We start from the raw sequence: 26486 nt of genomic DNA on the forward strand, positions 1-26486 counted from the left end.
GCCATTCATACTTCGTGTGATGATGTGCAAACTCCAGAGGTTGATTTGACAATCTATTCTGGATCTTAATGCTTTTAAAGGTCTTTTTGTGGCAGTGACCAATTCAGTTGCCAACACATTATTTGAATGTGCAAGAAAGGTTTAGACTTGAGCCCTGTGAATTGAGTTTATTTGCTGATGTGCGGTTATTGCACAGCAAAAGAAAAAAAAGTGCATGAGGCAACAAATGATTTTTTGATGCAAAACACAATGTATTGCTTTCAGACACATAACTTGTTTGAGAGTAGAGAAAAGTGCAGGATGGGAACAGTTACTGTATTTACAATGAAAGCTCTGCGTTGCCAGAATATCTTATTGTGCTCAAAAACTAGATTAGCATGATTATTAAATAAAATCATGAATTTCCACCTTGATGACCTTGCAGAAAACTGGCTTAATGAATTGGTCCTGTGGGAAATTCAAGTTGATCAATTTCTATAATGGGCGTCTGATTTGTCAAACTAGGTTTCAAGTTGAGAATCCACCCCATATGTTGTCACTGTGTGCATACATTTATGTGCATGAAGCCAGGGAATTTTTGACATAGGGTCTTTTTACATAGTCAGAAGTTGTGCCTTACTTGATCCCTATGGGGGATAGACTCCATTGCTAGTTGAGTGGGGGTGAAACTTTAGATGAGAGGAGGCCACAATCACACACTCCAAAGCACTACCTTAAATATCAGGGATGGGATTCAGCCATCTCTGCAGGCTCACAAAGAAACTCTCACTTTGCTTTTTTGATAAGCAAGTGGTTTTGATAGCATCATGATACAGGATCCTCTTAGAGGAATGTATAAATCTTGCATTGAGATAGCAGCCCATCTTTGCTGATATCACTGAAAAATATAAAGGCCTTGGAGAGTAAAGTTAAGGGATTTAGAGTAGCACCAACAATGAGGGGCTTCACGTATGTGGAGAGACTGGAAAAAGTTCTTAGGGGATTGATGGAGGTCTTCAAAATTATGAAAAGTCTAATTCAGTAAACACAAGGAAATTGTTTCCTGTGGTAGGAGTTGCTAATAGAACCAGGGACAACAAGAGCAAACATTTTTCCACAGCAAGATGCTTTGAAAGGATGGTGACTGAAGATTGAACTGTGATACTGGTTTGATAAGTATTTTAAAAGGGGATGAAAAAATACATAAAAGTGAGGAAAGCAGAGGGGAAGAAACTAACTGGCTATCCACTTTGAGGAATGGCATACATACAATAGTTTAATTAATGCTGTATCATTCTATCACTGCAATATCTACAATATTGATAGTTTTTAGAACATTTAGAGTGTATTTTTGTTACTCTGATGTATGATAGTGTGGCCCATCATTTATCATTGCTTACGTGTAATTGCCGTGCAGAGTATGCAAAGTGGGCTCAAGTAGACTCCTCCATTCAGTTCTCATATCTCACTTTGTATTACCACTGACTGCCAGCAAAGTGGGGTGAAGTGCAAAATAAAACAATTCAATTCTCAGGTAGTTTGGCTCTTCTCAATCCCTATTTTTGCTTCCAGGTGTTGTCCAGCATCTGCTGAATGGAGAACATTTGCATGACACGTACATTAAGAAACATAAACTGCTGCCTGATAACTGGTCTACAAAGCATCTGTACGTGGAATCAACAGGAAAAAGTCGGACACTGCAGAGTGGACTAGCTCTGCTGTACAGTCTCCTGCCAAAATTGGATTGGGGCAAAGTACACGTCCGGTACCAGTGGAGCACCATTTTCTGCTCTAACAGCTGTGACTGTCCAATGCGTAATCACTATCTAGAGGAGGAACAACGACGCCAGTACAATTTGCGGGTTAAAAACAGCTTGTTGGAACAGACGTACATAGACATGGCAAAAATTGTGGGGATTCCCACACGGCGGTTAAGAGCAGCTAATCCCATTGACTCCCTGCTATGCCATTTCTGTCACAATGTCTCATTTCCATGTACAGAATATGGTTGCATTAATCTGAACCACTTTAAAGTCATCAAGGCACATCAGCTGGAAGATGAGCAAGACAGGCAGAGGAAGAAATTGTACTACAAATATGCGCTACTTGCAACTCACCCTCTTTTAAACCAGACTGTCACTCGCATGCAACAGATTGCTCAAGGGAAGAAGGATGAAATATTTGCCCTCTACTCTGCTCATGATGTCACAGTGGCACCCCTGCTCAGCGCTTTGGGCATTCCTGATGCCAGTTTTCCTCGATTTGGTGCGCGAATAATCTTTGAAATATGGCGAAATGGACAGGTCAAAAGACAACATTTTATTCGTATACTTTATAATGGCGATGATATCACATTCCAAACGTCGTTCTGCTCTGGGCACAAAGCACATTCCAAACAACTCCTCTGTCCTTTTGAGAATTTCTTGAATTTTGTAAGGAAGGACATGTTTGCAGTTTTTAACAGCACAAATTATTATGATGCATGCCACAGGAGGGTATTTTGAATATCTCAGTTGCTGGAGTTTGTGTAATGCTACATGTTGTGTGTTTTAAATATAATTGATTTGAATCATTGGTGTTATATTTTGATGAGATTGTACCCCCCACCCATGGAAGAGTTGTTTTATGTCCAATGATAATAAATTATAATGTGTATTGCACAAATGTCATGCTCCAGCTATGTATTGTGACACTGTGTTCCAGGGATTTGTTATATCATGTCTTTGTATTGAAAAATCCCACTGTAGCTAGACACGGTAACTAAAGCTTTCTAAAATAAACCAGGGACGGATAGCAAAGGCATGATTAGACGTGTTTAATAATTCTTTAAGAAAAGGTGTAGTGTCAGAGAACTTTCAGCAAACTATCTATATTTAAGAAGGGAGATAAGAATATGCCCAAGGAACTATAAACTAGTCAGAGTTACAGTGACTGATTAACAAAAGAAAATTGAAGAAGAAAAAAAACTAGAAACTAAAAATGTAGTGCTGAATAATCAATATATACTGTAAAAGGCAAAATCTTGCTTGCCTCTTGTCATTGAATTCTTTGAAGAGATAAATGAGAAATCATTAAAAATTGTACACTTAAATTTGATGGCAGCCTCAGTTAAGAAAGTTAGAAATTAGGATACTCCAGTGATCATGATGTTCAGTTTTGTATTTTGATATAGCTTTCATTTTGGCCTACTTAATGCTTCATTTCACTTTGCTTCAAAGTAAACCAAATACCTAGTTTCAAAGGATTTAGGTATCTGCTGAAACTTTCATGATTTAAACCAGTTGGGACAGAATTGTTAGTTGAATTTCAAATGAAGTCAAATTTAAAATGTTACTTCGTACCACAGTAGATTGAGCTGTTATACATATAATGAAAGGCTATATGGAATACATTTCAAGACTTCCTTTTAGTCATAACAGTAAGAACCAGTTCATGCTACAATGTTGCACACCAATCAGTTGTGCATGTGGAAATGCTTTTCTCTGAAATAAAAGGGAAAGATGGAGTTGCAAGCTTCAAGTGATCTAGTAAAGCAAATTTCTTCAATCCACAGCTAAATCAGAATCTAAGGGGACATTTTAAAGTCGGTAATCTGTAGCAAATGGAGCACCAGAAGGATCTGTATAAGAGTCTGTGCTTTTAAAACTCACTGCCCTGATGTTCTGGCCCTTCAATAGTGAATGACAAATGCAAAGCCCCAAGAATATATGCCGGGACTCCTTGAAGTTGCAACACACCAACTTCACAAAGATTGTCTGGAAAGTTTGAATTCTCAATGGGAATTCCCTAGTTACCTAGGACAGTGCTTGAATATCATTCACTCTAAGTTAGGTTTGGAGTGTTGGCAGAGATGAGACTTATTTACTGGATATTAAGCAGGAAACATTAGATAGATTAAAACCATGCCTAATTCCTGGGAAGTCATTGAACTAATCCTACTGACGCCATGACTCCCCTCAGCTATTATGCCTCTTCCCAGTGTCTCAGCCCCTGCCCTGCTAAATCTTCCTGAGCCTCCATTATTCCTCAACCCTGTAACATGCTCTGATTCTCAAATTTGCCTCCTTGACCTCTTGACACTACCCAGAGTCCATAACATATTTGTCTGGACCTCACCACCCTGGCACTGTACCCACCTGCCTCCCACTGACTACCCTACCTAATGACAAATCTTCCCTATCACCTCTTTGCTCTTGCACTTGTACTAAAGAACTGAAATTTACTGAGATGTATAAACTTACCAGAATACAGCAATTTATGCTATAAAAAGAGGGCATGACTTCTGCATGCATTCTGTTTGCTGCTCCCTCTGACAAATCCAGTGGTCACTGGGTTTTGGATAGATACTGCAATGGAAGGCTGACCAAACAAATCAGAGAAAGGTAAGTAGGAAATATTTTCCTCCAGTCTGCCTTGGAACAAATATTCTGCTGACTGGAAGATTTTGATCAACATTAATGACAAAGATGAAGAGTCAAATTAATATATCTAAATTTCCAATGATACAAAACTAGCAGTGAGGAGAATGCAAGGAGTCTCAATGAGATCAAAGCACATAAGATGAGTCAGTAACAAGTTGGCAAATGAACTATAGTGTGGGGAAGTGTGAGATTATTCACTTAGTTACCAAGAATAGAAAAATTAAATATTTTATGAAATTTCTAGATGATGTTCAGAGAGATTTTGATTTACAGGTCACTCAAAGCTAGCAAATAGGTACAGCAAACAATTACAAAGGCAAATGGTTTCAGAGAATAAACAAAACTGTACCACAATTGCACAGGCCTTTGGTGAAATTATGCTTGGTGTACTGTCTGCTGTTTTAATCTCCATATTTAAGGAAGGATAAACTTGCTTTAGAAGTGGTATAGCAGATATTAACTAGATTGGTCCTTGAGATGGGAGAGTTCTCTCATGGTGAGAGATCATTGCTCTTAAAAAATCATTTTCATTTTCTTTCTGTGCCTGCTATTCTCTGAGCCGTAAGCTTTCTTTTCAATAGCATCCAGCTAATGAAAGTTCCACTGTTTCTTAAGGATCCCGCAATTGTGGATATATTAGCTTATGTGTGAACTTAGCTGTAATGTTACTTAGTGCCTCTATCTCTAAAAATAACCTGATTTCTGACAGTCACTTTGCTTCTAGTCTATATCTACTCTCACTGCTCTTAGTAGACACTTGCTTTCTCTGCATTTTCTCAGCTGAACTGCAGCAGAACTCTCAGATAATTTCCCCATTTAAAAAAAACAGTTCTCTCCAACCTATTTCCATGGCAACCTGTCATACCTATCATGTTCTAAACAGAAATCAACATTTGTTAACTATTGGCTTCATACCCAAACCTTTGAATGGAAAATACAGATGAATAATTTATATCTCCGATTAACATCGTTCCATCTCTCCAGGATCCCTGATTCCACCAATGAAATCCATTATTTATAAACTGCTTGCTTCTTTTCACTGGGAATTACATTCATAATTCACATATGCTATTGAAACAATTTTAGACCACCTAGCTCTATACAGACCCCAAAGGATTATTATTGTTTGATTTCTCCTTTCTAATTTTGATCTCATAAACTACCACCATTTGAGGTGTAATGGAAATTTGCAAAGTCTAACATTTTAATTTTCCAATCCTTGTACATTTTATCTTCTCAAAAATAAAAATTGCATCTCTAACATGATCATGCAGTTCATGGATCATATTAATGGCACTGTATATTTTTGCACATTCACTTCATTTATTAATTGCTGAAAAAAGACACACTTTGTTGAAATTTTTCATTTTGCCTTCAGCAAAGTAATTTGCAAGAAATACCAAAGAGGAGAGTGCTGATTGGCTGGTAAGTGAACTTTCATGAGTTGAGGCATTGTTCTGGTGAATATACCAGACAATTACGTCTGACTTGTAACTCTCATTCACTAAGGCATTGCACTGAGCAACAAACTGGAGAATGGCTGTCACCTATTTTTGCTGCATTGAAACAGGCACAATGTATGTACATGTTCTTTCTGTCTGCAAAGAAGACGGCCCTATGTATTGGCAAATGTAGATTCCAGAACACATAAATGCGCCATATTGTGAGCCTGAATAACAAGTGTAAATCAGTTGCCAGTAATCGCATGCTCAGAATTATATGGCCAATGTTGTCCATTTGTGGAATCACATTTAATATTAGATGCTGAGGTAACAAGGTGTAGAGCTAGATGAACACAACAGGCCAAGCAGCATCAGAAGAGCAGGAGAGCTGATGTTTCGGGTTTGGACCCTTCTTCAGAAAAAAAAATCCTGGTTGTGCACAGTCAGTGCCTCGTTTGTTATGAGCAGCCAAAGGGGTATGCAGCCGGGGTTGAGATTCATTACCTGCCCAGGCTAGGGATTGCTCCTTGGGATTATAGAAAAGATATAGACAAGTACAGCACAGTACACGCCCTTCGGCCCATGATGTTGTGCCGTGGAATAATCCTAATCCAAAAATAAGATAACCTAAACTACATTCCCCTCAATTCACTGCTGTCCATGTGCATGTCCAGCAGTCGCTTAAATGTCACTAATGACTCCGCTTCCACGACTACCATTGGTAAACTATTCCATGCGCTCACAACTCTCTGGGTGAAGAACCTCCCTCTGACATCTCCTCTATACCTTCCTCCTAACACCTTAAAACTATGACCCCTCGTGGCAGTCAATCCTGCCCTGGGGAAAAGGGAGAAGTCTCTGGATTGTAAAGCAGTTTGTTGTAGGATGGGAATGATCCAGTTGTCATGGTCTAATAGGTACCAAAGACATTTGACAAACTAAGAGACTTTGAGCAGTTAAGGGCTAAATTAGAAAGTAAAGCCACAAAGGTAATAATCTCCAGTTTACTACCTAACCCATGAACAAATTGGCATCAGATCAAATTAAATCAGAGGATATATCAAAGTTTTATCTGGGAAAGATAGGTTTCAATTGATGGAGCACTCTCTCCTATACTCTGGAAAGGGGGACAGGTAGTAATAAGCTGTCTTGTGGCCAGAGTTCTTATCAACTGGATTGCCAGTACTGTAGAGGATCTTAAACTTAATAGGCCTGGGAAAAGGACTGGAGTGTTCATGTTAGAGGAGATTTGGAAAGTTAAAGAGAAAGGACAAAGCAGGGCCAAAAGCCCAGAACATACAAACATAGGAAATAACTTAAGAATAGAAAAACACACCCAGTAACGTGACACGATGGATGAATTGATAGAACAAATAGGAATAAAGGAGGATGATGCAGCAGATTTCAACAGAAACTTGGCTGTGAGATGGCCAAGCTGAGAACTGGATATTCAAGGGTACTTAACATTTTGGTAGATAGGAACAATGGAAAGGAAGTGGGGTAGCCCTGTCAATGATAGAGTTGTCAGAAGTATATTAAAAATGATCTTCACTGCACAGATCAAGACTTGGACTATATTCCTGTAGCGCCAGAGCAATGACAGACCTAGTTAACAATTGTGGATGGGACCCAATTCTAGAATGTCTGAACCCATTCCCAGCAGCAACAATTACTGCCAACATGAGATAAATGTGCAGGTAACTGTCTGTGTACCATTTAAATAACCAATAAAGATAATATTAACAACAGCAAATGTGAATATGCTGAAAAAAAATCCATTTAGAAATGCTTTTTGATAAAAGTAGTGAATTTAATAGAATTGTCAATTAGACAGATAATTAAATACAATAAGAAGTTTCAAAGGGTTCTGAGGAAGGGTCACTGGACCCAAAATGTTAACTCAGTTTTCTCCTCCACAGACGCTGCCAGACCTGCTGAGCTTTTCCAGCTTTTGTTTTTGTTCCTGATTTACAGCATCCGCAGTTCGTTTGGTTTTTAAGAAGTTACAAATACTGCATACCTCTTAATCTAGTCTAAGTAATCACAAGAAATTGACAAAAAATTACAGAAAAAAACTGCTTATTATATACATTTACGATGTCAATTATTGCAAGACTGCTGGATTTTCAAATTCCATCATCCAACTTTATTAACTGGATCTTTCATGCACTGAAATGGTTTTAAAAAAGAAAAATAAAACATAGAACTTCAGATGCTGGAAACCTGAAACAAATAAAGAAGTTGCTAGGAAACTCAGTAGGTTTGGCTGGCATAATCTGTAAAGGAAGAAACAGGGTTAACCATTCAAGCGCAGTGAGCCTTTCTCAGAACTGAAGGAACCAAAAAGGGAAAAGACTAATTGAAGATACTCATAGCAGTCAGATGAACACATAGGTTAAATAAGCTTCATGAAATAAACAAAACTGCCTGATCTGACATTTTTATGAAAAGACAATGAAATTAATCCATCAATTCAGATTTGAAAAGCTGTCGCCTCCTATTTTTGCTTTACACCTGTTATGTAAATTTTGCATGAAGGAAATGAGAGATCACCTACTGTGACCAAGCTTGGAAGCGGTGAACTCAGCTGTAGAAATACACAGACCAGCTTCTATTTCAGGTCACTACTTCTAGTCGAGCAGAGGACATGGATTTTTATATGGCGAAAACTCTCTCTGTCTCTGCCTGTCAAATTATGTGATGATGGTGGAAGCTGGAGAGAAACATCCTGACATTGAGAGCTTACAGGATCTGAAGTGCTAACTGTTGTTGAGGACACAGGCAAAAATTAAATAAGCAGTGCTTCGTTTAAAAGCTTTAATCCTCAAGGATTTTAAACCGCAAATTACTTCCATCTTCATTTTGTACTGAACACTTTAATTTAAACATTGTACTTGTTTGAATATTACATCTTAATTATTTATCTTAGGATAAGCAGATAAAAAAAACAGCTGTTTCTTTCATGTATAAAAGCTTGTAATTAGCTCCTGATTGATACTTTAGACATTGGATAACAACATGTTTTGTTAGAGATAACCTCAGGTTACAAAGCGCAAACATTTTTGTTGTGACCAACAGAGGACTTTGAAATTTCACCCCTCCTCATCTATTCATAACACAATCCAATAAAGTTAACAAATTACTTCAGTGGTTAAAACCATTTCCCTGTTGAGCTAATGCTTTGATTGGTCTGAACTCTGAGCCAAGCATATTAATGAGGATAAATAGAAATCTGGATGGCAAGACATCACCAAGCCAGAGTTGCCAATAGTGGTTTTGTACAACATTATTTTCCATTTCAGCATCAAACACTCCCTAGTTCGCTATAGAATGGAACTCAGAGTACCTTTATTGTAATTTTAAAATGACTTGCTTCTGTTACAACTGGGTGAGGAAGAATGAATTGGCTGGCTTCTTTTTAAACCATTGATTGATCTCAACAAATATTATTCACTCATTTGGACACATAACTGTATCATAATTCACTTAAAATGCAGGTGAGTAAAAATTAAGGAGTCAATTACAAGATTTTCTTGAGTGAATGAGCAATTTTATTACTTACTAATCCCATGAGAAATAATGGAATGCAATATCAAATGCACATTCAAACACATACAGAATATTGTTTTTTAAAAAGGAAAGGGTCAAGTATAATGGGATAGAGAATGTGCAGTTTAAATAGTTCTTAATGTCCTTGAGTCATTATAGCTTAACCTGAGACAATGGCGGTTTGTTTGATGGTCTATATCCTTAGCCGTAGCTAAACCTGTAAAAATCTGGAGTCGTTAGTGAGTGGATGTTTCTTTGAATGACTTTGAATCACAAACAGTATCTTTCAGGATGATAAGAAAATGGGGAGGGAGAGAGGACCATCCTATTTTTACAAATTCATTTCGTTTTCTTTCTTTGCTGCTCTGCCAAGCAACTACTGAAATACAATTCATTTGTGTATTTCTGAGTTGTGTCTCATCATATTTTCCAGCTGAACATTTGCAAACAGCATTTCCATACACAATCAATGTAACTGCTCATATTAGAAAAAATGAAACAAGAGATGTGGTTTTCTTGACACCCAATTTAATTGATAAGTTTGCATTGTATTTAGAAAACATGGTAATTTCAATTCTAATGATTTTGTTTATTTCACATGGATTTCCTGAACCTGCCTCAGTCTGTGGTCAGGTAAACAGTGCGGCCATTTTAGGTCCGTGCTTCTTCATTTTTGATACTATTAAGGCCTTTAAGATCTCAGGTGCTAAACGCAGATGGTGGAAGATGAAAAATGATAATCTGTATTTTTCTACTGTTGTGACTCTTCTCAGATCAATACTTACATTGTTGGAAATTCATTTGCAACTTGTTCCTACAAGTTTTTTTTAAATTGCTAGCTGATATAAATAGCAATCAAAATAGCATTTCATTGCAATTTTTATTGACAGGAGATTATATTGTTAATTTATCAGCATTTATGTACCAGTGTTCTCGAGCATTATATATTGAGCTTGTGACAGATCTAAATCCAAGACATGCAGCATATATTTTTATTTCAGACATTATGGAACATTTTACCATGTAAAAGCTTGCTGCTCATTCATTCACTTCCGCAATATTCATTTAGTTTGCCATGCAAAAAAAGGCATTTCTCTTTACCGCGGCGTACAAGCTAGCATACAAGTTAGATGACCTGTGGACAAGTTTGATGATGACTTGGAAATAGACACAAAAGCAAGTTGTTAAGAGATGCGAAGCTTAGGTAAAAGAGACGTACACGGTGACTACAGAATGGTGCATTTTGAAGAGATCTTGGTGTCCTTGTACATGAATCATAAAAAAAAGCACACAATGACAGCAAAAACTATAACTGCATGGGGCATTAGTGAAATAACAACTAGACTAGTTTGTATAGTTTTAGTGTCCCAACTTAAGGAAAGATATCTTTCCTTAGTTCACAGCTAGTACCCAAGTTTGAATTCTGGGATAAAGTGATTGTTTTTTGAGAAAAGGTTCTTCCTATTTTGTACTATAGAAGGATGAGATGTGCTCATATTACACATACAAGGTTCTAGGGGACGTGTTAAGGACGATACTGTAAGATGTTTAAAAATAAGGGTCTTCTATTTAAGGAATGCCTTCTGTCAGAAGGTTACTCATCTTAGTAACTGCCTTTCCGTTACTGAAGGCTGAGGTAGAAAGATTTTTGATCTACAAGGAAATCAATTAAGCTTGTAGGAGTGGATGGTAGTGGGATGTAGGGGAGGGTGTTTGAAGAGAGGGGAAGCTGTAGGAAAGTGAAGTTGACTTCACGATCAGATCATCCCATTTACAGAGCAGGCTAATGTGCGCCAAATAGCCTACACCTGCTCCTATTTCTTATCATATTTTCATAAGTTATTTTTGTACCACTCCCTATTTGTGCCTCTACCATTCACTAGTATCTGGTTATATTTAATTTTGCATAATTTTTTTAGTGTTAATGTTTCATATCTCTTTAGTGTCCATGGCAGATATTTTTCTCGCCACGTAGAACATTTGCTCATTTGTGCTACACAGTGCTTCAATACAATGTCAGTTCATTTTTAAACATTTTCACTGACTTTCTGTTGATTTCTCCATTTAAAAAAATGTTGCTTACTACAGAATGTCTCTGCCACATCCTGTTGAACTCAGCTTTACTTAAATTTAGAATCTTAGTTGATTCCATATTTCTCCTTTTCCAAAACAACATTGAACATTCTGTTGTTGTGCTAAGCACAGGTGCATTGTTAGAGTGTTATCTACACCAGGTTAATTGGTCGTTGCTATTTCTAATATTGTTTTTCTTCTTGTTGTTTATCAGACATATTTTTGCTGAATTCTAAGGTAACTTGCTCAAGAAACTCACTATCTTTCTGATATATGCTAGACTATGCAAAAGATAAATTCCCATTTAAACCACTTTGCCTTTATTACTGGCAGCTATGACCTCAACGGATCAGTTGACATGAGAAGATTAGTTCTACCTATTGGGATATAATGGTCTACTCCAGGGAGGAACTAACCAATTCTTCAATATTTTCTAGAGAATCGTTATAATTCTGTGTCTGTTACCAATGCAGTGCGAGAATATTTGTAGCTTGAATTCTTAAGTTGAACCTGATGTCTCACAAGATACATTTATGTATCTTGGATGTAATGTAACTTGCTATTAATTGGGCTTTGCCTCCAGCAGCGTACTTATATGTGATGAGACAGTCCTTATAGATCCATTAATATAAGAACAAGGCAGGGTAACATGTCACTGAAAGATTCAACTTATGTTTATTATAGCTTTTGATATACAAATATATTAGAATCACAGGCACTTCACTGTCTGGATTAATCTTATTATTACAAACAGTTAACAAACTTCCAACAGAATAGCCCAGTTAAGTTTGAGTCTGAAGTCTTACCTCCTTGGGTCACTATGACACAGTGATAATATCATGAGCATGTATCTTTACGGTAACAAATACAAAGTGCTGAAGAAACTCAGAAGATCTGTCAGCATTCATGGAAAGAGAAACAGAGTTAACTTTTCAAGTCTGGTATGACTTTTCTCCTAAACATATATTAAATAATGACTCTGAGACATAACACAACAATATGTACTAAACTTACTTGGTGTTCATCAATACTGAACCATTTTCTGCCTTAGAGACCATGTGGGCATCCTTCTCCTCATGTTATCAATAGCCTGGACTAATACCAGTGAGAAAGATTGGCAGCAGGAAACATACATAAGACATCACAGCTGATTCGAGCAGAAACAAACATAAAAAAGCTGCTAGTCCAGTCTTTGCGTTGAGTAGCATGGTGTCTACTAGTTCAAAGTAGAATTATCAAAGTGGCCATTGAACAGTTCATGTGGAGAAAATACCCATCTTCACAGTCAGGACATCCTCCATCATGCTGTTTGGTATAACCATTGTGCTAAATGTGATAGATTCAGAACAAGCACTGAAACCTAACACTGAGTACTTATGAAGTGCTGCGGGCTGTCAGCAGCAGTAGGATTATATTCCATCATGTCCCTCATAAAATACTTCTAGCACAGCTACATTACTGACAAGATAGGAAGTTGGCAAAACATATCCTAGCTATGTGAAACAGGGCAAATTTAATTTGGCCAATTACCATCCCAGTCGATGTCATAAAGCATATATGTAGGAACAACCTGCTTACTAACCCTCATCTTGTGGTCTGCCAATGCCACTCAGCTTCACACCTCATTATAAGCTTGATCTAAACACTGACAAAAGAACTTAATTCCAGAGATGAAATGAGAATTATTGCCCTTGGCATCAAGGCAGTTTTTGAACAATTGTGTCTAGTGGGACTTGGTGGAGGTGGGGGGGGGGGGGGGGGGTGGGGGGGGTGCTGGTGGTGGTGGTGGGGGGGGGGGGGGGGGGGCTGGTGGGGGGGTACCTTCCACTGGTTGGAGTTATATCTAGCAAAAAGGAAGAAGATAGTAATAGTTGGAGGCTTATGTCTTAAATCTAGGATAGTTCAGCAGGAGTTCCAAAGGCTAATTTCTTAGTGCCTACAGCTGTTTCATCAATGACTTTTCCTCTATCCTCCCCTTATCTGTCTGTTGCTTGTAGCTGCAACTGTTCCTACTTGGTAACTTTTTATAATTGTGTTGGTGATTATTTTTATCTTTTGCTTTTGATTGATTGCTGAAGCAATGAGTGGATCTGCAAGAGAAGCCTGAGTACTAATTGGGGTTTTCCCCTTACTTGCGATGTACTTGCTATGTAGGGACACCATCAGGACGCCACAACAGCTCTGAAATGCTTTGAATCAACCTGTTCGGATGTGCCATGATACACCTCTGATGCAGGTAGGACGAGAACCTGGAGCTGCTGACCCAGAGATATAGACACTAGCACTGCACCACCTATTTCCTGATAGTGACCACTGTTAATAGTTAATTCTGTTAACTGGATACCAAATGCCTGGGAGTTAAGGTAACAAGGCAAACAGGTGTTGTGAACTAAATTATTCGACTGTACGCAAACATATATAAGGAGAGTCAGGAACTAGGTTTTACAGTTGGTTAGTGTAAGACTTTCATGAGAAAGTGTACGTGTGGACTTTGTTTATAATATGGAATTTCCCATGGCCTGGAACACTGAAGACCCAAGTGGAGACTGTCTCCTCTTGTTGCAATTCCCTGTTGATTATGACATCAGCTGCAGCTCTTTCCTGCTTGGCGGTGTATACCGTTGAGCTGACCTGCTGTTCCTATAAGACTAAGGCTGAGGAAGGAACAAAAATCCTCCCCAGTAGATAGGCCGTCCCCTTATCTGCCTGTTGCTTGTAGCTGCAACTGTTCCTACTTGGTAACTTTTTATAACTGTGTTGGTGATTTTTTTTATCTTTTGCTTTTGATTGATTGCTGAAGAAATGAGTGGATCTGCAAGAGAAGCCTGAGTACTAATTGGGGTTTTCCCCTTACTTGTGATGTACTGATTGCCTTGAACTGATTCTAGTGATTACATATTGCTGCCTGTAGCTGTAGCTACTCTTATCTGCAATGTTTTACATCAGTGCTGATGCTGCTTTGCAAATTGTTTATTTTTGACCGTTGTTGAACTGACCATATCTGCTGCAGAAAGGGTTTGAGCTGAGGAGGAGAAAGCCAGGAGAAGCCTGAACTCTGCCTGGATCCTCCCTGCTTGCTGCCTATTGGTACAATCAGCCCCAGTTGCATACAATCTACAGTGTTCACAAACTATGCTGGGATTCTTGCTGTGTAGTGGTAATGTCCCTACCTCTGAGCCAAGAGACCTGGGCTCAAGTCCCAGCTGTTCCAGATTTGAGTCATAACAGCTGGTTGGTTAGAAATTAGCAATAACTGAGCTGTTGGTATGCAGAGATGTAGATGGAGACCAGGGAGAGCAGAACGCTCGGCAAATGGAGAAGGTTTTTAAGCTCGAATAGAAAATTAACATCAAGTAAGGTGATGGCGAGTCCTTGTAGTTATGGGCCTTCAATTGTCCAAATTGCTGAGTTTTTGTTTCCTTTCTTTCCCCAATTCTTCCCTCCCACTTCTTCAACAGCTTTTGTTATAAATGAAGTGGGTTCAATTGTTTTTATGAAAAGTTAAAACGGCATCTGGATTGGTGACAAGACCTGCAGCTTTGTCAATTATTGTGCTCCCGCATGCCTATCATCCCTCTGGATGCTGAAGGTGAAGAATAGGGTGAAAATTTGCACTTAACCCAGTGTCAGCATTGAGGAACGTGTGAAGGCCCTGGCTAATGTCACAGGCCTGTTGAACATCAGCACTGCATCTGAGCTGTACAGGAAGGCTATATTCCTCATTCAGTGGGAAAAGGTGGTACACTGTCAAAATTCAGATGCTTAGAGTATTGTCCTCTCCTGTGTCCCACCCATCTCTATAGTGGAGCTCCTTTGACCTTTACAAAAACTACAAAAACTTTAGGAGGTCTGGTCAGGTGTACGCTTTATTCCTCTTGGCCCAAAGGAAGTCAATCTGAAACACAGCTACTCCTTCTGGCACAAAGCTTTTGTTAACATGGCTTGGGAGCAGACTGTGGTAGGTGCATTTTATGGCTATTTTGAGGGGACAACATACAGGATCTTTTGATATGGGGCAGCCTGCAGGGACACGACTGTAAAGAGTTGGGGTGTCTTCGGAGAAATTATTCTTCCTCTAGGGTCGAAGGACACCAAGATGGCGACAGATAGCACTGTGATCCTTTCTTCTGCCTGCCTACTGCTCCTGTGCCAATCCCTAAGGCGGGGAAAGGGGCTTTACATTAGCAGTTAATACTGCATAATCACCAGAGAGGTAAATAAGAGGTGGACAAAAACAAAACCTCCTGACACATTGAATCATGATCCCCAGCCCAACAGAGACCTCATGCTGGGAGCCAAGACCATTATAGCCCTAGATTTAAATTTTGATCCTGAGCAGCTTCTATAACCCTCCTAAGTAGCTGCTTGACTGACGACTGATCCCTCATCTGTGATTCAGAGAGTATCGGGGCACATGTCAGGGCCTATTGTACTGCTCTGTTCTCTCCCAGTCAGCCCTTGGTTGCTTATGGTTCTCCAGGAGGACATACCACATTTAGATGCTCCTTTCACCCTGCAGGAGCTTGATTGTACCCTCAACCAGCTTTCTAGGTGTAAATATTTGGAGCTGGATCAGATAATTGTGGAATTCCATAGGGCCTTCTAGGAAGTAATTATGCACAGGTCATGAAGAAATATTTAATGATCAGAAAGCTGCCTTTTCTCATGTCACGGGATTATCGTTGCTCTGCTCCCTAAGAAGGGAATCTTTTCTTTTTTTAAAAAAAGGCTGATACCTGGTCTTCTTCCTCAGGACAGAGATCTTTTCCAGGGTGCTGGCATCTTGCCTTGGCTCTGCCTGACCACATGATCCACCCAAATCAGTACAACGCAGTCTGGGGTTGGAAAATTCGTGACAACAGCCATCTGGTCTGAGAATTGATCCATCTATTGGTGAAAACTGTTCTATTGAACATCACCTTGTTCCTTGATCATGAAAAGGCTTTAAATAGGGTAACACATGGCTATGTACCCAGAACTGTGCATGTATTTCAATTTGGGATGTAATTTGTCACCCAGGTCCATTTGATTTTTTTTCTTTATGCCAGCACAATGTCTAATTTATGATTAATGAGTCATTCATGACACTCCTTTGCTTCATGGGAGGTATTTGTCAGCGCTGCCCCTTGTCTGGCCAGTTATACTCGCATTGTGGGGAGCTTTTTCTGTGTTTCTTACAGAAGTTGTTATTGGGATTGGAACTCTGTAGATTAGGGGTTGGGTGTGGTTCTTTCAGCCTGTGCTGATGGTGTGCTGCTTATGTTCACAGACCTGGTTGACCTGTGGAGGATGAGAACGCCAGCAATTTACTCCACATAACCTCCGCCATAATCCAGACTAAAATGTTCTGGATGTGTTCAGTCAGTGGCAAGTGAATTTCCTAATGGAGGGAATAATGGCGCTTCCCTGTACCACCACCCCAACCCTAACACTAAACAACCTCCTCTGATGGAGCCCTACTTTATTCCAGATGAGGAATCCTGGCCAGAGAGCTAGTGAAAGTTGGTGATCAAAATCACCACTTGTTTTCTGAGCTGTGTTCTACAGGGTTTGTATAAACCAATTGGTCATAGTCATTCTGTTGTAGCGGATGCCTCTTTAAACTATGCATCGCCTCCCTGCTCTTTCCCCTCAGCTTTGTCACAAAAGAAAATCCAGTAGATATTTGTAAATTTCTTTTGGGACAAAAGAATGCACTGGGCCATTGCAATGGTCTTTCATCACTTGATTGGCGACACTGGTCTGGCATTGGTGAGCTGCCACAACCAGATGGTGAGTTATCACCTCCAAACTCAGTAGTGATTACTTTTTACATTCACTCTTCTCAATGGTGTGCCCTGGTAATGTTTTTCTTTTGCCAGGTGCCAGGCTTGAATTGTGCCATGTAGCTTCTATTTATTTATAGACTGGGGGTAGGGAAGGGAAGAGGTTACAGGGCACTGGACACCTCCTGCTAAAAGACTGACAACATCTGCAAAACTTGCATCACAGCTTTACCCCCCTAATGGGTCAGTAATGAGTGGGTAAAATTTTAAGGTGACATTCAGGAGGTTTACAGGGGATTTGAGGGTGCGGGAAATCTGCTTGGGAGACCAGTAAAGACACGGGAAGCCTCAGCATTTTAAAGCGCAGCAATGAGCACTTGAAATGTCATAACATTTCAAAGCTATGGGCTGAGTGTTGGAAAGTAGAATTAGTGTAGATAGGACAGTGCAGACTTGATGGGCCAAAGGGTGCACTTCTGTGCTGTATGACTGCTATTCTATAAGCAGCAGCAGCAGTTGTCTCCTGGGGGCTGCTGTTCGGGAGCCTGAGGCTTCACCTGTGTGAATTCATGCGGCTACCAGAGGAGAGGGTTGTGCGTGTTGGTTTGGCCCAAGATCGGAGACCTGCTGGATGACTGAGGACCGTGTTGTGTGATACCACAGGCGCTAGCATATCTGAAGGCAGTGGATGCCTGTCTTGTGGTTGATGCCATTTGCAGCCATGGAACTGTGGTGTTCAGCCCTGAAGGCACTAGCGGTTTTCGGGAATCACCGGCGTGTGATGGAATTCCACCCTAGCAGCACCCTGCTTGGATGGAATTCTGTACTGACCCTCAGGATCAGAACCCCTTCAAGAGTCCACAGCTCACAACCTATGCAGTCTTTCAGAAATTCTTTCCATGTGGCATGAGGGTTTCCTACGTGTGATTTTACTGTATACTTTTCCTCACTTACCCCCACTGTTCAGATATGCTTTGAAGATTTCTTACCACCTGGCAACAAAGCTCCTCAATGTGGGAGCCCTCCCACACTCTGTTTACCTCCGAGATAGAGTGTGTTGCACACAGCCGTCCTGTGCAATCATTTAGATAGCTCACAAACTCCCAGGCCAGCTGTGTTTTTTTTTCTTGATGCAGCCGAGTCAGTGGACTGTATACATTGCTGTTGGGAAGTTGAAATCCCTGTTTTATTATTTCATGTGGATTTTGGTTGAATTTTTGCTTCCACTTCAGCCCTGTGCTCCTGATCTTTGGACACACAATCCAGAGGGGAACAGGCAGGTTGGAGGACTTCCATGTAGGCCTCACAAAGGCATCACAACTATTGGCATCTCCAGGCACTGCGCTGTGGGTGTAGTCATATTTTCCAACTGTCTTCTCCTGTTTCACTCTTCCTTAGAGAGAAAGCATGTATGATAACAGCCTTTAAAAGCTTACAGTGTTAGGTCCTGGGAGTGGGGATGGGGATAGTTGTGCTAGAGTGTTTGTTTGGTGAAGGAAAAAACAACAATGTTTTAGTTTGAACCACTTTCCTCTTAGTTAGTGTCCTAATGGGATTTTCAAGTTTTTGTTGTGTTTCTTTTGTCTAAAAGTCTTCAAATGTGATGCATATAAAAGTGAAAGCTAATGGGAACTGCAGATGCTGGAGAATCCAAGATAATAAAGTGTGAAGCTGGATGAACACAGCAGGCCAAGCAGCATCTCAGGAGTACAAAAGCTGACGTTTCGGGCCTAGACCCTTCATCAGAGAGGGGGATGGGGTGAGGGTTCTGGAATAAATAGGGAGAGAGGGAGAGGCAGACCGAAGATGGAGAGAAAAGAAGATAGGTGGAGAGGAGAGTATAGGTGGGGAGGTAGGGAGGGGATAGGTCAGTCCAGGGAAGACGGACAGGTCAAGGAGGTGGGATGAGGTTAGTAGGTAGGAGACGGAGGTGCGGCTTGGGGTGGGAGGAAGGGATGGGTGAGAGGAAGAACAGGTTAGGGAGGCAGAGACAGGTTGGACTGGTTTTGGGATGCAGTGGGTGGAGGGGAAGAGCTGGCATGGTTGTGTGGTGCAGTGGGGGGAGGGGACAAACTGGGCTGGTTTTGGGATGCAGTGGGGGAAGGGGAGATTTTGAAGCTGGTGAAGTCCACATTGATACTATTGGGCTGCAGGGTTCCCAAGCAGAATACGAGTTGCTGTTCCTGCAACCTTCGGGTGGCATCCTTGTGTCACTGCAGGAGGCCCATGATGAACATGTCATTTAAGAATGGGAGGGGGAGTGGAAATCGTTTGCGACTGGGAGGTGCAGTTGTTTATTGCGAACCAAGCGGAGGTGCTCTGCAAAACGGTCCCCAAGCCTTCGCTTCAAAATCACCAGCCTCAAAATCTCCCCTTCCCCCACCGCATCCCAAAACCAGCCCAGTTTGTCCCCTCCCCCCACTGCATCACACAACCAGCCCAGCTCTTCCCCTCCCCTCACTGCATCCCAAAACCAGCCCAGCCTGCCTCTGCCTCCCTAACCTGTTCTTCCTCTGACCCATCCCTTCCTCCCACCCCAAGCCACACCCCCATCTACCTACTAACCTCATCCTACCTCCTTGACCTGTCCGTCTTCCCTGGACTGACCTATCCCCTCCCTACCTCCCCACCTATACTCTCCTCTCCACCTATCTTCTTTTCTCTCCATCTTCAGTCCGCCTCCCCCTCTCTCCCTATTTATTCCAGAACCCTCACCCCATCCCCCTCTCTGATGAAGGGTCTAGGCCCGAAACGTCAGCTTTTGTGCATATAAAACTGAGTTGGCCAGCAGGTCGTTGAGTTTTATGGTGTGCGGTTTGTTAGAATAAAACACCAAATGAGAAAATATTTCTTGTTAACATGAAACTTTCACTGTCAGTTGCGAATTCTCTGAAATAAAGCCCATGTTCTCATGCAGTGAGATCTGGACAATGCTTGTTTTTTGCTGACAAGTGCCAAATACCATTTCAGGCCATGCAAGTGCCTGTTTGTATTTCCCTCTTCCCACCACCAAAAGATGATCTAGATATCATCTGTTGACATTCAAGGCCATTGCAGGAACATCACTGAATTCCCCTCTATTTCAGGCATATTACTGTTGAGCAGAAACTCAACCGGATTATCCATATAAATTCCATGGCTGCAAGAATAAGGCAGAGGCTGAATATTCCACTATGGATAATGTCCTTCCTGTCTCCTTAAAATCTGTCCCTCAGCTACGTGATACAAGTCAGGAATCTAATGGAATACTTTCCAGTTGCCTGAAATAAGTGCATCCGTGCATAAGGAAGCTTAACATGACAAGGAAAAATGACCACTTACGCACCAGCTCATTTTGCCAACTTAACCATCACTCTGTCCACCACCAGCAAACAGCAACAGGTGTATGCTCTATTTACGAGATGCACTGCAGCAACTTACCAGTGACCCTTTGACAGAACCTTCCAAACATATAACCTATACCTGCTGATGCCCTTGTTCTTTCAGAGGAATGGGAGTAGCATCACCTGCGAAATCCCTTCCAGGTCACCTGCAAACCTGACCTTGAACTGTATTGACATCCCTTGACAATTACAGATCAGAATCTTGGAACAATCTCCCAAGCGGCACAATGGGTGCAAACACCTTTTTCTTTTCAATCCTGGGATGTGGGTGTCCCTGGTCAGGCCAATATTTAATACCCATCCCTAATTGCCCCAAGGGCAGTTAAGCCTCAACAACTTTGCTGTGAGTTTGGAGTTATGGGTGGGCCAGATCAGGTAAGGGTGATAGTTTCCTTCCCCAAAGGGCATTAGAGAACCAGTTTTGTTTTGGACAACAATGATTTCACGGTCACCATTAGACTCTTAATTCTACATGTTTATTCAATTTAAATTCCACCATCTGCTATGGCTGGATTTGAACCTGGGTCCCAGAACATTAACAGGGTCTCTGGATTAATAACCTAACAATAATATAACAGGGCCATCATTTCATGGAATGCACTGGTTCAAGGCATGTTGGCACTGCCTTCTTGAGGACATTTAAGGATGGACAACAAATGCTGGCTGTGACAGCAACAATCTCATCCTATGGACAATACAAATGATGGGCTGTGACAATCTTAGAACTGCATGGAAAAAAAAGTGGAAATTCCATTTCCAGTTTCATATGCATCTAATTACATAACAAGAGGTAACTTTTTTTATAATTTACGATGTGACATTGATTACTCAGTAAAATTTTATTGGTTCAGACCCATTAATAGCATCAACAAGCATAACCCCAGATGTAATGGTACAAATCCAATTAAACCTCTTATGGAATTTTCATCCTGGAATGTTGGAAGATTTAGTGACTTTAAATGCTCCAAGGGAATTGGATTAAGTCGAGCAAAGGAAATTGTTTCAGTTGCACTTAAATAGCTCTCATTCTTTATTTATTTCGGCAAGCTATTTGTTCCAATATTTTGGCCTCAATTGGCATATAAAGGGAAGAAGGATTAGAAGAAAATAATGATCAAAGGGATCACAAAGTAAATCTGGATATCTTTTAACTGGTCCAATTCTAACTAAGGTCATAAACCCTTGATTGTCTAACAAGTAAATTTACTGTATGATGCAGTACTCGGTCATGTAAATAAGCAAGAACCATTGGTTGATTCCGAATTTGTTCTGAATCGGTTGGCCTTGATTAAAAGAGGTTTTGGAATGCTACAATTAACTTGAAGTTGCCTGAAGTGATCTGGGGAACATTTAGTAACCATGATCAGACTCTCTTTGAATAATTGAACAGAGAAGGGATGAGTGAGATTCACTGCATTGCTTCAAAAGCAGCAAGACATTATTTATGGTTTTTAAAAAATGCATTTTGACTCCTAACTATCCTCTGAAAAAGCCTGGCGCCCAAGTTGGGTCAAACCACTATGAAAACGTCAGATTCAAGTAAACAAGATTTGGCTCCAACCCAGGCATGAGACAGGGCTAATGTAAACTCAGACCAGTCAACACTGCAAGGTTCTCCTCACTAACATCTGAATCCAGTGCAAAAATTGGGACGTTTGTCCGATAGTCCAGTTAAACAGTATGAAATCATTTGCAGAATCCTACTTCTTCATACCAACATCCAGATTTCTCAAAACCTATCTCTGAATATGTTTTCTCCCATGATTTGTACTTCCAGCAGACATGTTGTTTCTGCTGCATGGTATAGGACTAAGTAATTGCACAACCAACTGGTTGGAAACAAGCCCTCGTCCTGCCATGTTTTCTTTCTTTTAAAGAAGAGGAGCCTGCAATGACAAACCTGTCTTCAATTGTATAGAAGCTCAACACAGTGCAAAGGACAAACTTAAAGCATTTCTTACTGTCTTCAGCCAGGCATACTAAGGTCCCCAGCTCGCAGATGCATGCTTTCAGCCAATTTGATTCATTACATATGAAATCAAGAGACTGGAAGGGGTACAAACATAATTTGCTCAAATACCATCCATCTGTGTCATTTCAGTCACGGAGATCTGAATGTTATTTCGTTTTTCAAACAAAAAAGGTGTGATTCTATCAATTATATTTTCAGACTTTTTAAACTGGATTGTGGGGCAAGTATCCCAATTTTTGATACTGGATCTAGTTGTTAGCCAGGATAACCTTACTGTGGACTGGTCTTTTATATGGTTCGTAAGTTGACGCTCAGTGGAATGTTTTATTTGTATTGGGCGTTTCGTTATAGTTTGATTAATTGTGTTGTTGAGAGTGAAATAGCAAAAGATAGTTGGGCCTAGGACACTACTCTAGGAAACTCAAGTTGTAATGTCAGGGAATAAGATCATCGGGGTGTCAGCTATCACAAACATCCTTTCTCTTTTGTGATGTATTACTCCAACTAATGGAGAGTTTCATCATTTTATTCTAATAACTTCTGTTTTGCAAGGTGTCTTTGGTGCCTTGGCATCAAGCACAGTCGCACTCACCTTGTTACTTAGTTACCGATACCAAGTTCACTGATTTCAGTCTGGTTTCCTGCAGGGTCACTTTACTCCACACCACATTGTACTCTTGTTCCAAGCCTACATAAAAAAGCTGAATTCTAGCAGAAAGACCACAATCAAATTCTAGTGCAACTGCTAGATAGAACTTGCCGGAAGTTTTATTTTAAAGTTATTTAAAAACTCCCAAAACCAATTACACGGGTTATGTCTTGACAGCAAAAAGGACTCCCCTTGCTGCGCACATATATGTAGACAGACAGACACAGGTGGGGAGGGAATAGAAGTGAAATGTGGGTGTTATGGGTAGAGGGGAAGACTAAGAAAGCAATTCTATGAACCCTCTTGAGCAGGTCCTTTGGCTTATTAGGATATGCTGCCACTTGATTCTCCATTTTGCCAGATACACTTTACTTTTGCAGAAGGCACAGGTTCATATTTGTAATGTCTTTAATTTACCAATTAAAAGGCACAGCTTACAGCAAGTGGAAAAGGGGGAATAGGCTGGCAACTTTTCAGGCTTGAAGATTTTGCTTCAAAGCAAAAGCAGCTCCTCCTTGTCCAGAGGTCCAATGATTTCAAAACATTCAAACACCAAAGCTGTTCAAATGCCCTGGGGCCAGTCTCAGAGTTGGCAGGCAGAAGGTCCTTGTCAATACTAGTTGGTGACTAGTCCACAGACCAATCAACATGGAGTGCTGGCTGAATTTTATTTGTACGCACCCTTTGACTCCAGCTCATCTTCAAACTACGCTTCTACAACAGCTCAAGTAAGCAACTATGGAATCAATACTTGCACTGAGTGTCAAGTTCCTTCATTTTTAAAAAAATTAAACATGTTTCACATAGTCTTAACAATTTCAAAATGGTTCTTAGCCATTTGAGTCAATGTTATTTTTTCAAAAAGTGAAAATATGACCTTTACAAAAGTGACAGTTGTGTTCAACCACAGGCCACTTCAAAGTTTTATTTCCTGAAGATGCCGCAATCTGTTCCATAGCATCTAGCATGAGTGTTCCTCTAGTGAAGAAATCGCATCTGAAATGCCAAACACAAGCAAAGGAAGCACGTGTACATCACTCATGTGCTGCACTGTCAAGAGCAGTATTTTCAATGTGGAAAGTGGAGGGTGCTACAGCGGTATGAAATCTTCCAGGTCTAAATTCTAGTAGCAGCTTAGCATGCTCTGGAATTCAACAGTCTAGGTGAAAAATTGAATATAATGGACATGCTGTTTATTTGATGCAAGGAGCTGAAAAGGGAGGCATCACTGTATTACAGTTCAACCATCAAGCTCAGAGGTCCCCACATCCCCAAAAATCAAAATGGAACAACAACAGGTACTGAAACAGCAACAGATGATACAGGAATGACACTCTCTCGGGAGAAAGAGTCATCCAAATGAACAGTGAACAAAAGATATGCACAAGTGCCATTCAGAGATCAGCACAATTTAACGATTGCATCACAAGAGTCTCTGTACCAATTGTAGTGTCCCTATCTACGAACCAAGACGCTAAGGTTCAAATCTCAAATGCTCCACACCTGTGTAATAACATTTATGAGCAAATTTAATTATAAAATATCTCAATTATGATATAGATTTCCTGCTGGCCAAATAGTCATTATTCCAGCATAGATTTGGATACAAATCAGACACTTCAGAGTTCCTATCTTAGCAGACTATGAAGGAATTGGCTGGGAAATAGAGAAATTGCCCAGTGAAATATACAATGCCTGGAACCCTCCATAACACTCCATTTTAACAAGGAAGTCCCAATGAAATTAAGTAAATAGTTACTCAGGAAATGTTTAAATACACTGTCTAACTCTGAGTTACTATTCAACAGATCCCACATGCACGACCAAGTACAGCTGCCACGGATTACTTGCCACCTCCTAGTTCCTTAGCTGACATCCCTTTCCCACATCTTTTCTCTGGATCCAATCTGCCTCACTCCTCCCATTATCCACTCCCTTTTCCCCAATAACAGACCTGATTCTGCCTGCCCCAAAGGACCTGACATCCATGCCTGTCACCCTCCCTCAACAATACCACTGATCCTAAACACTGAATCGCTTACCTAGTCCCCTTGCTGTGTTCCCCTTACCCTTCGGTTCTCTGTCCTACCTTGTGTCCAGTTTATCTGGCACTCTATCCTTCAGGCTCCCTAACGTCACATATTGTGTATTTACTGTTTGATAGCAGCTGTCAATGTGTCTGTGTGAGATTCTGGATGTTTACATTTCAGAATACAGCAGCTGACCTCTGTGTAAAGAGGGCATGGTTTCCTTTCCCCTGACAATTCTGCACTACAAGAGAACTGTCAGAATGGATGTAAAGTTCCCTGATCAGAATCTCCTTCCAGAAATACAAGGGCTCTTGCTTTGCAAAAACACAATGCAGTGGCAGTTGATATGAGATTGCTACTCGTGGGAAAAACTGAGTAAGATAAGGATCTATGGTGTTAGTAGCATGGACAGAAGATTGTTTGGCAGGAAGAAGAGAGTGGGGATAAAAAAGTCTTTCTCAGGATGGCAGCCAGTGACTAATGGTTTCCCACAAAAGACAGTGTTCTGACCACAAATTTCCACTTTATACATTAATGATCTCAATGAAGGAACGGAGCATTCTGGCTACATTTGGAGATGGTACAAAGATAAGTAGAAGGACAGGTAGCATTGAGGATGCGGGTCAGCTGCAGAAGGATTTAGACAGATTAAGAGAGTGGGCAAAGAAATGGCAGATGGAGTACAGTGTGTGAAAGTGTGAGGTCATACAGTTAGGTAGGAATAATAGAGGCATGGACTATTTTCCAAACGGGGAGAAAATTCAGCTATCTGAAGAGCAAAGGGACTGGGGAGTTCTTGTCCAAGTCTCTCTGAAGGTAAACTTGCAGGTTGAGTTGGTAACTAGGAAGGCAAATACAATGTTGGCATTTATCTCAAAAAAGCTAGAATATAAAAGCAGAGATGTACATCTGAGTCTTTATTAAGTTCTAGTCAGACCATATTTAGAGTACTGTGAGCAATTTTGGGACCCATACTTCAGTAACGATGTACTAGCTCTGGAGTGAGTCCAGGGGAGGTTCGTAAGAACGATCCCAGGAATGAAAGGCATAACATACAAGGAATGTTTTACGACTCTAGGTCTATAGTTGGTGGCGTTTAGAACGAAGTCGGGGCGTGGTTTAATTGAAGCTCATGGAAAACTGAATCGTCTGAACAGAGTGGATATTGGGAAGATGTTTCCATTGGCAGGAGAGACTAGGACCTGAGAGCACAGCCTTGGAGC

At 40.6% G+C, this 26486-nt stretch overlaps 1 protein-coding gene across 3 annotated transcripts in view; it reads left to right on the forward strand.

Moving 5' to 3' along the window:
- The window catches only part of pxylp1 (2-phosphoxylose phosphatase 1), a 161551-nt gene extending 155981 nt beyond the window's left edge, over nt 1-5570 (forward strand). For all 3 annotated transcript variants that reach the window (XM_048542923.2, XM_048542924.2, XM_048542925.2), the window contains one exon: nt 1552-5570. In XM_048542923.2, coding sequence (XP_048398880.2) covers nt 1552-2483 — 932 coding nt within the window. In that variant the 3' untranslated portion in view covers nt 2484-5570. The remainder of the gene's footprint in view (nt 1-1551) is intronic.
- Nucleotides 5571-26486: the final 20916 nt, after the last annotated feature.

Source organism: Stegostoma tigrinum, chromosome 14, assembly GCF_030684315.1.
Source record: "Stegostoma tigrinum isolate sSteTig4 chromosome 14, sSteTig4.hap1, whole genome shotgun sequence".
Classification (NCBI taxonomy): domain Eukaryota; kingdom Metazoa; phylum Chordata; class Chondrichthyes; order Orectolobiformes; family Stegostomatidae; genus Stegostoma; species Stegostoma tigrinum.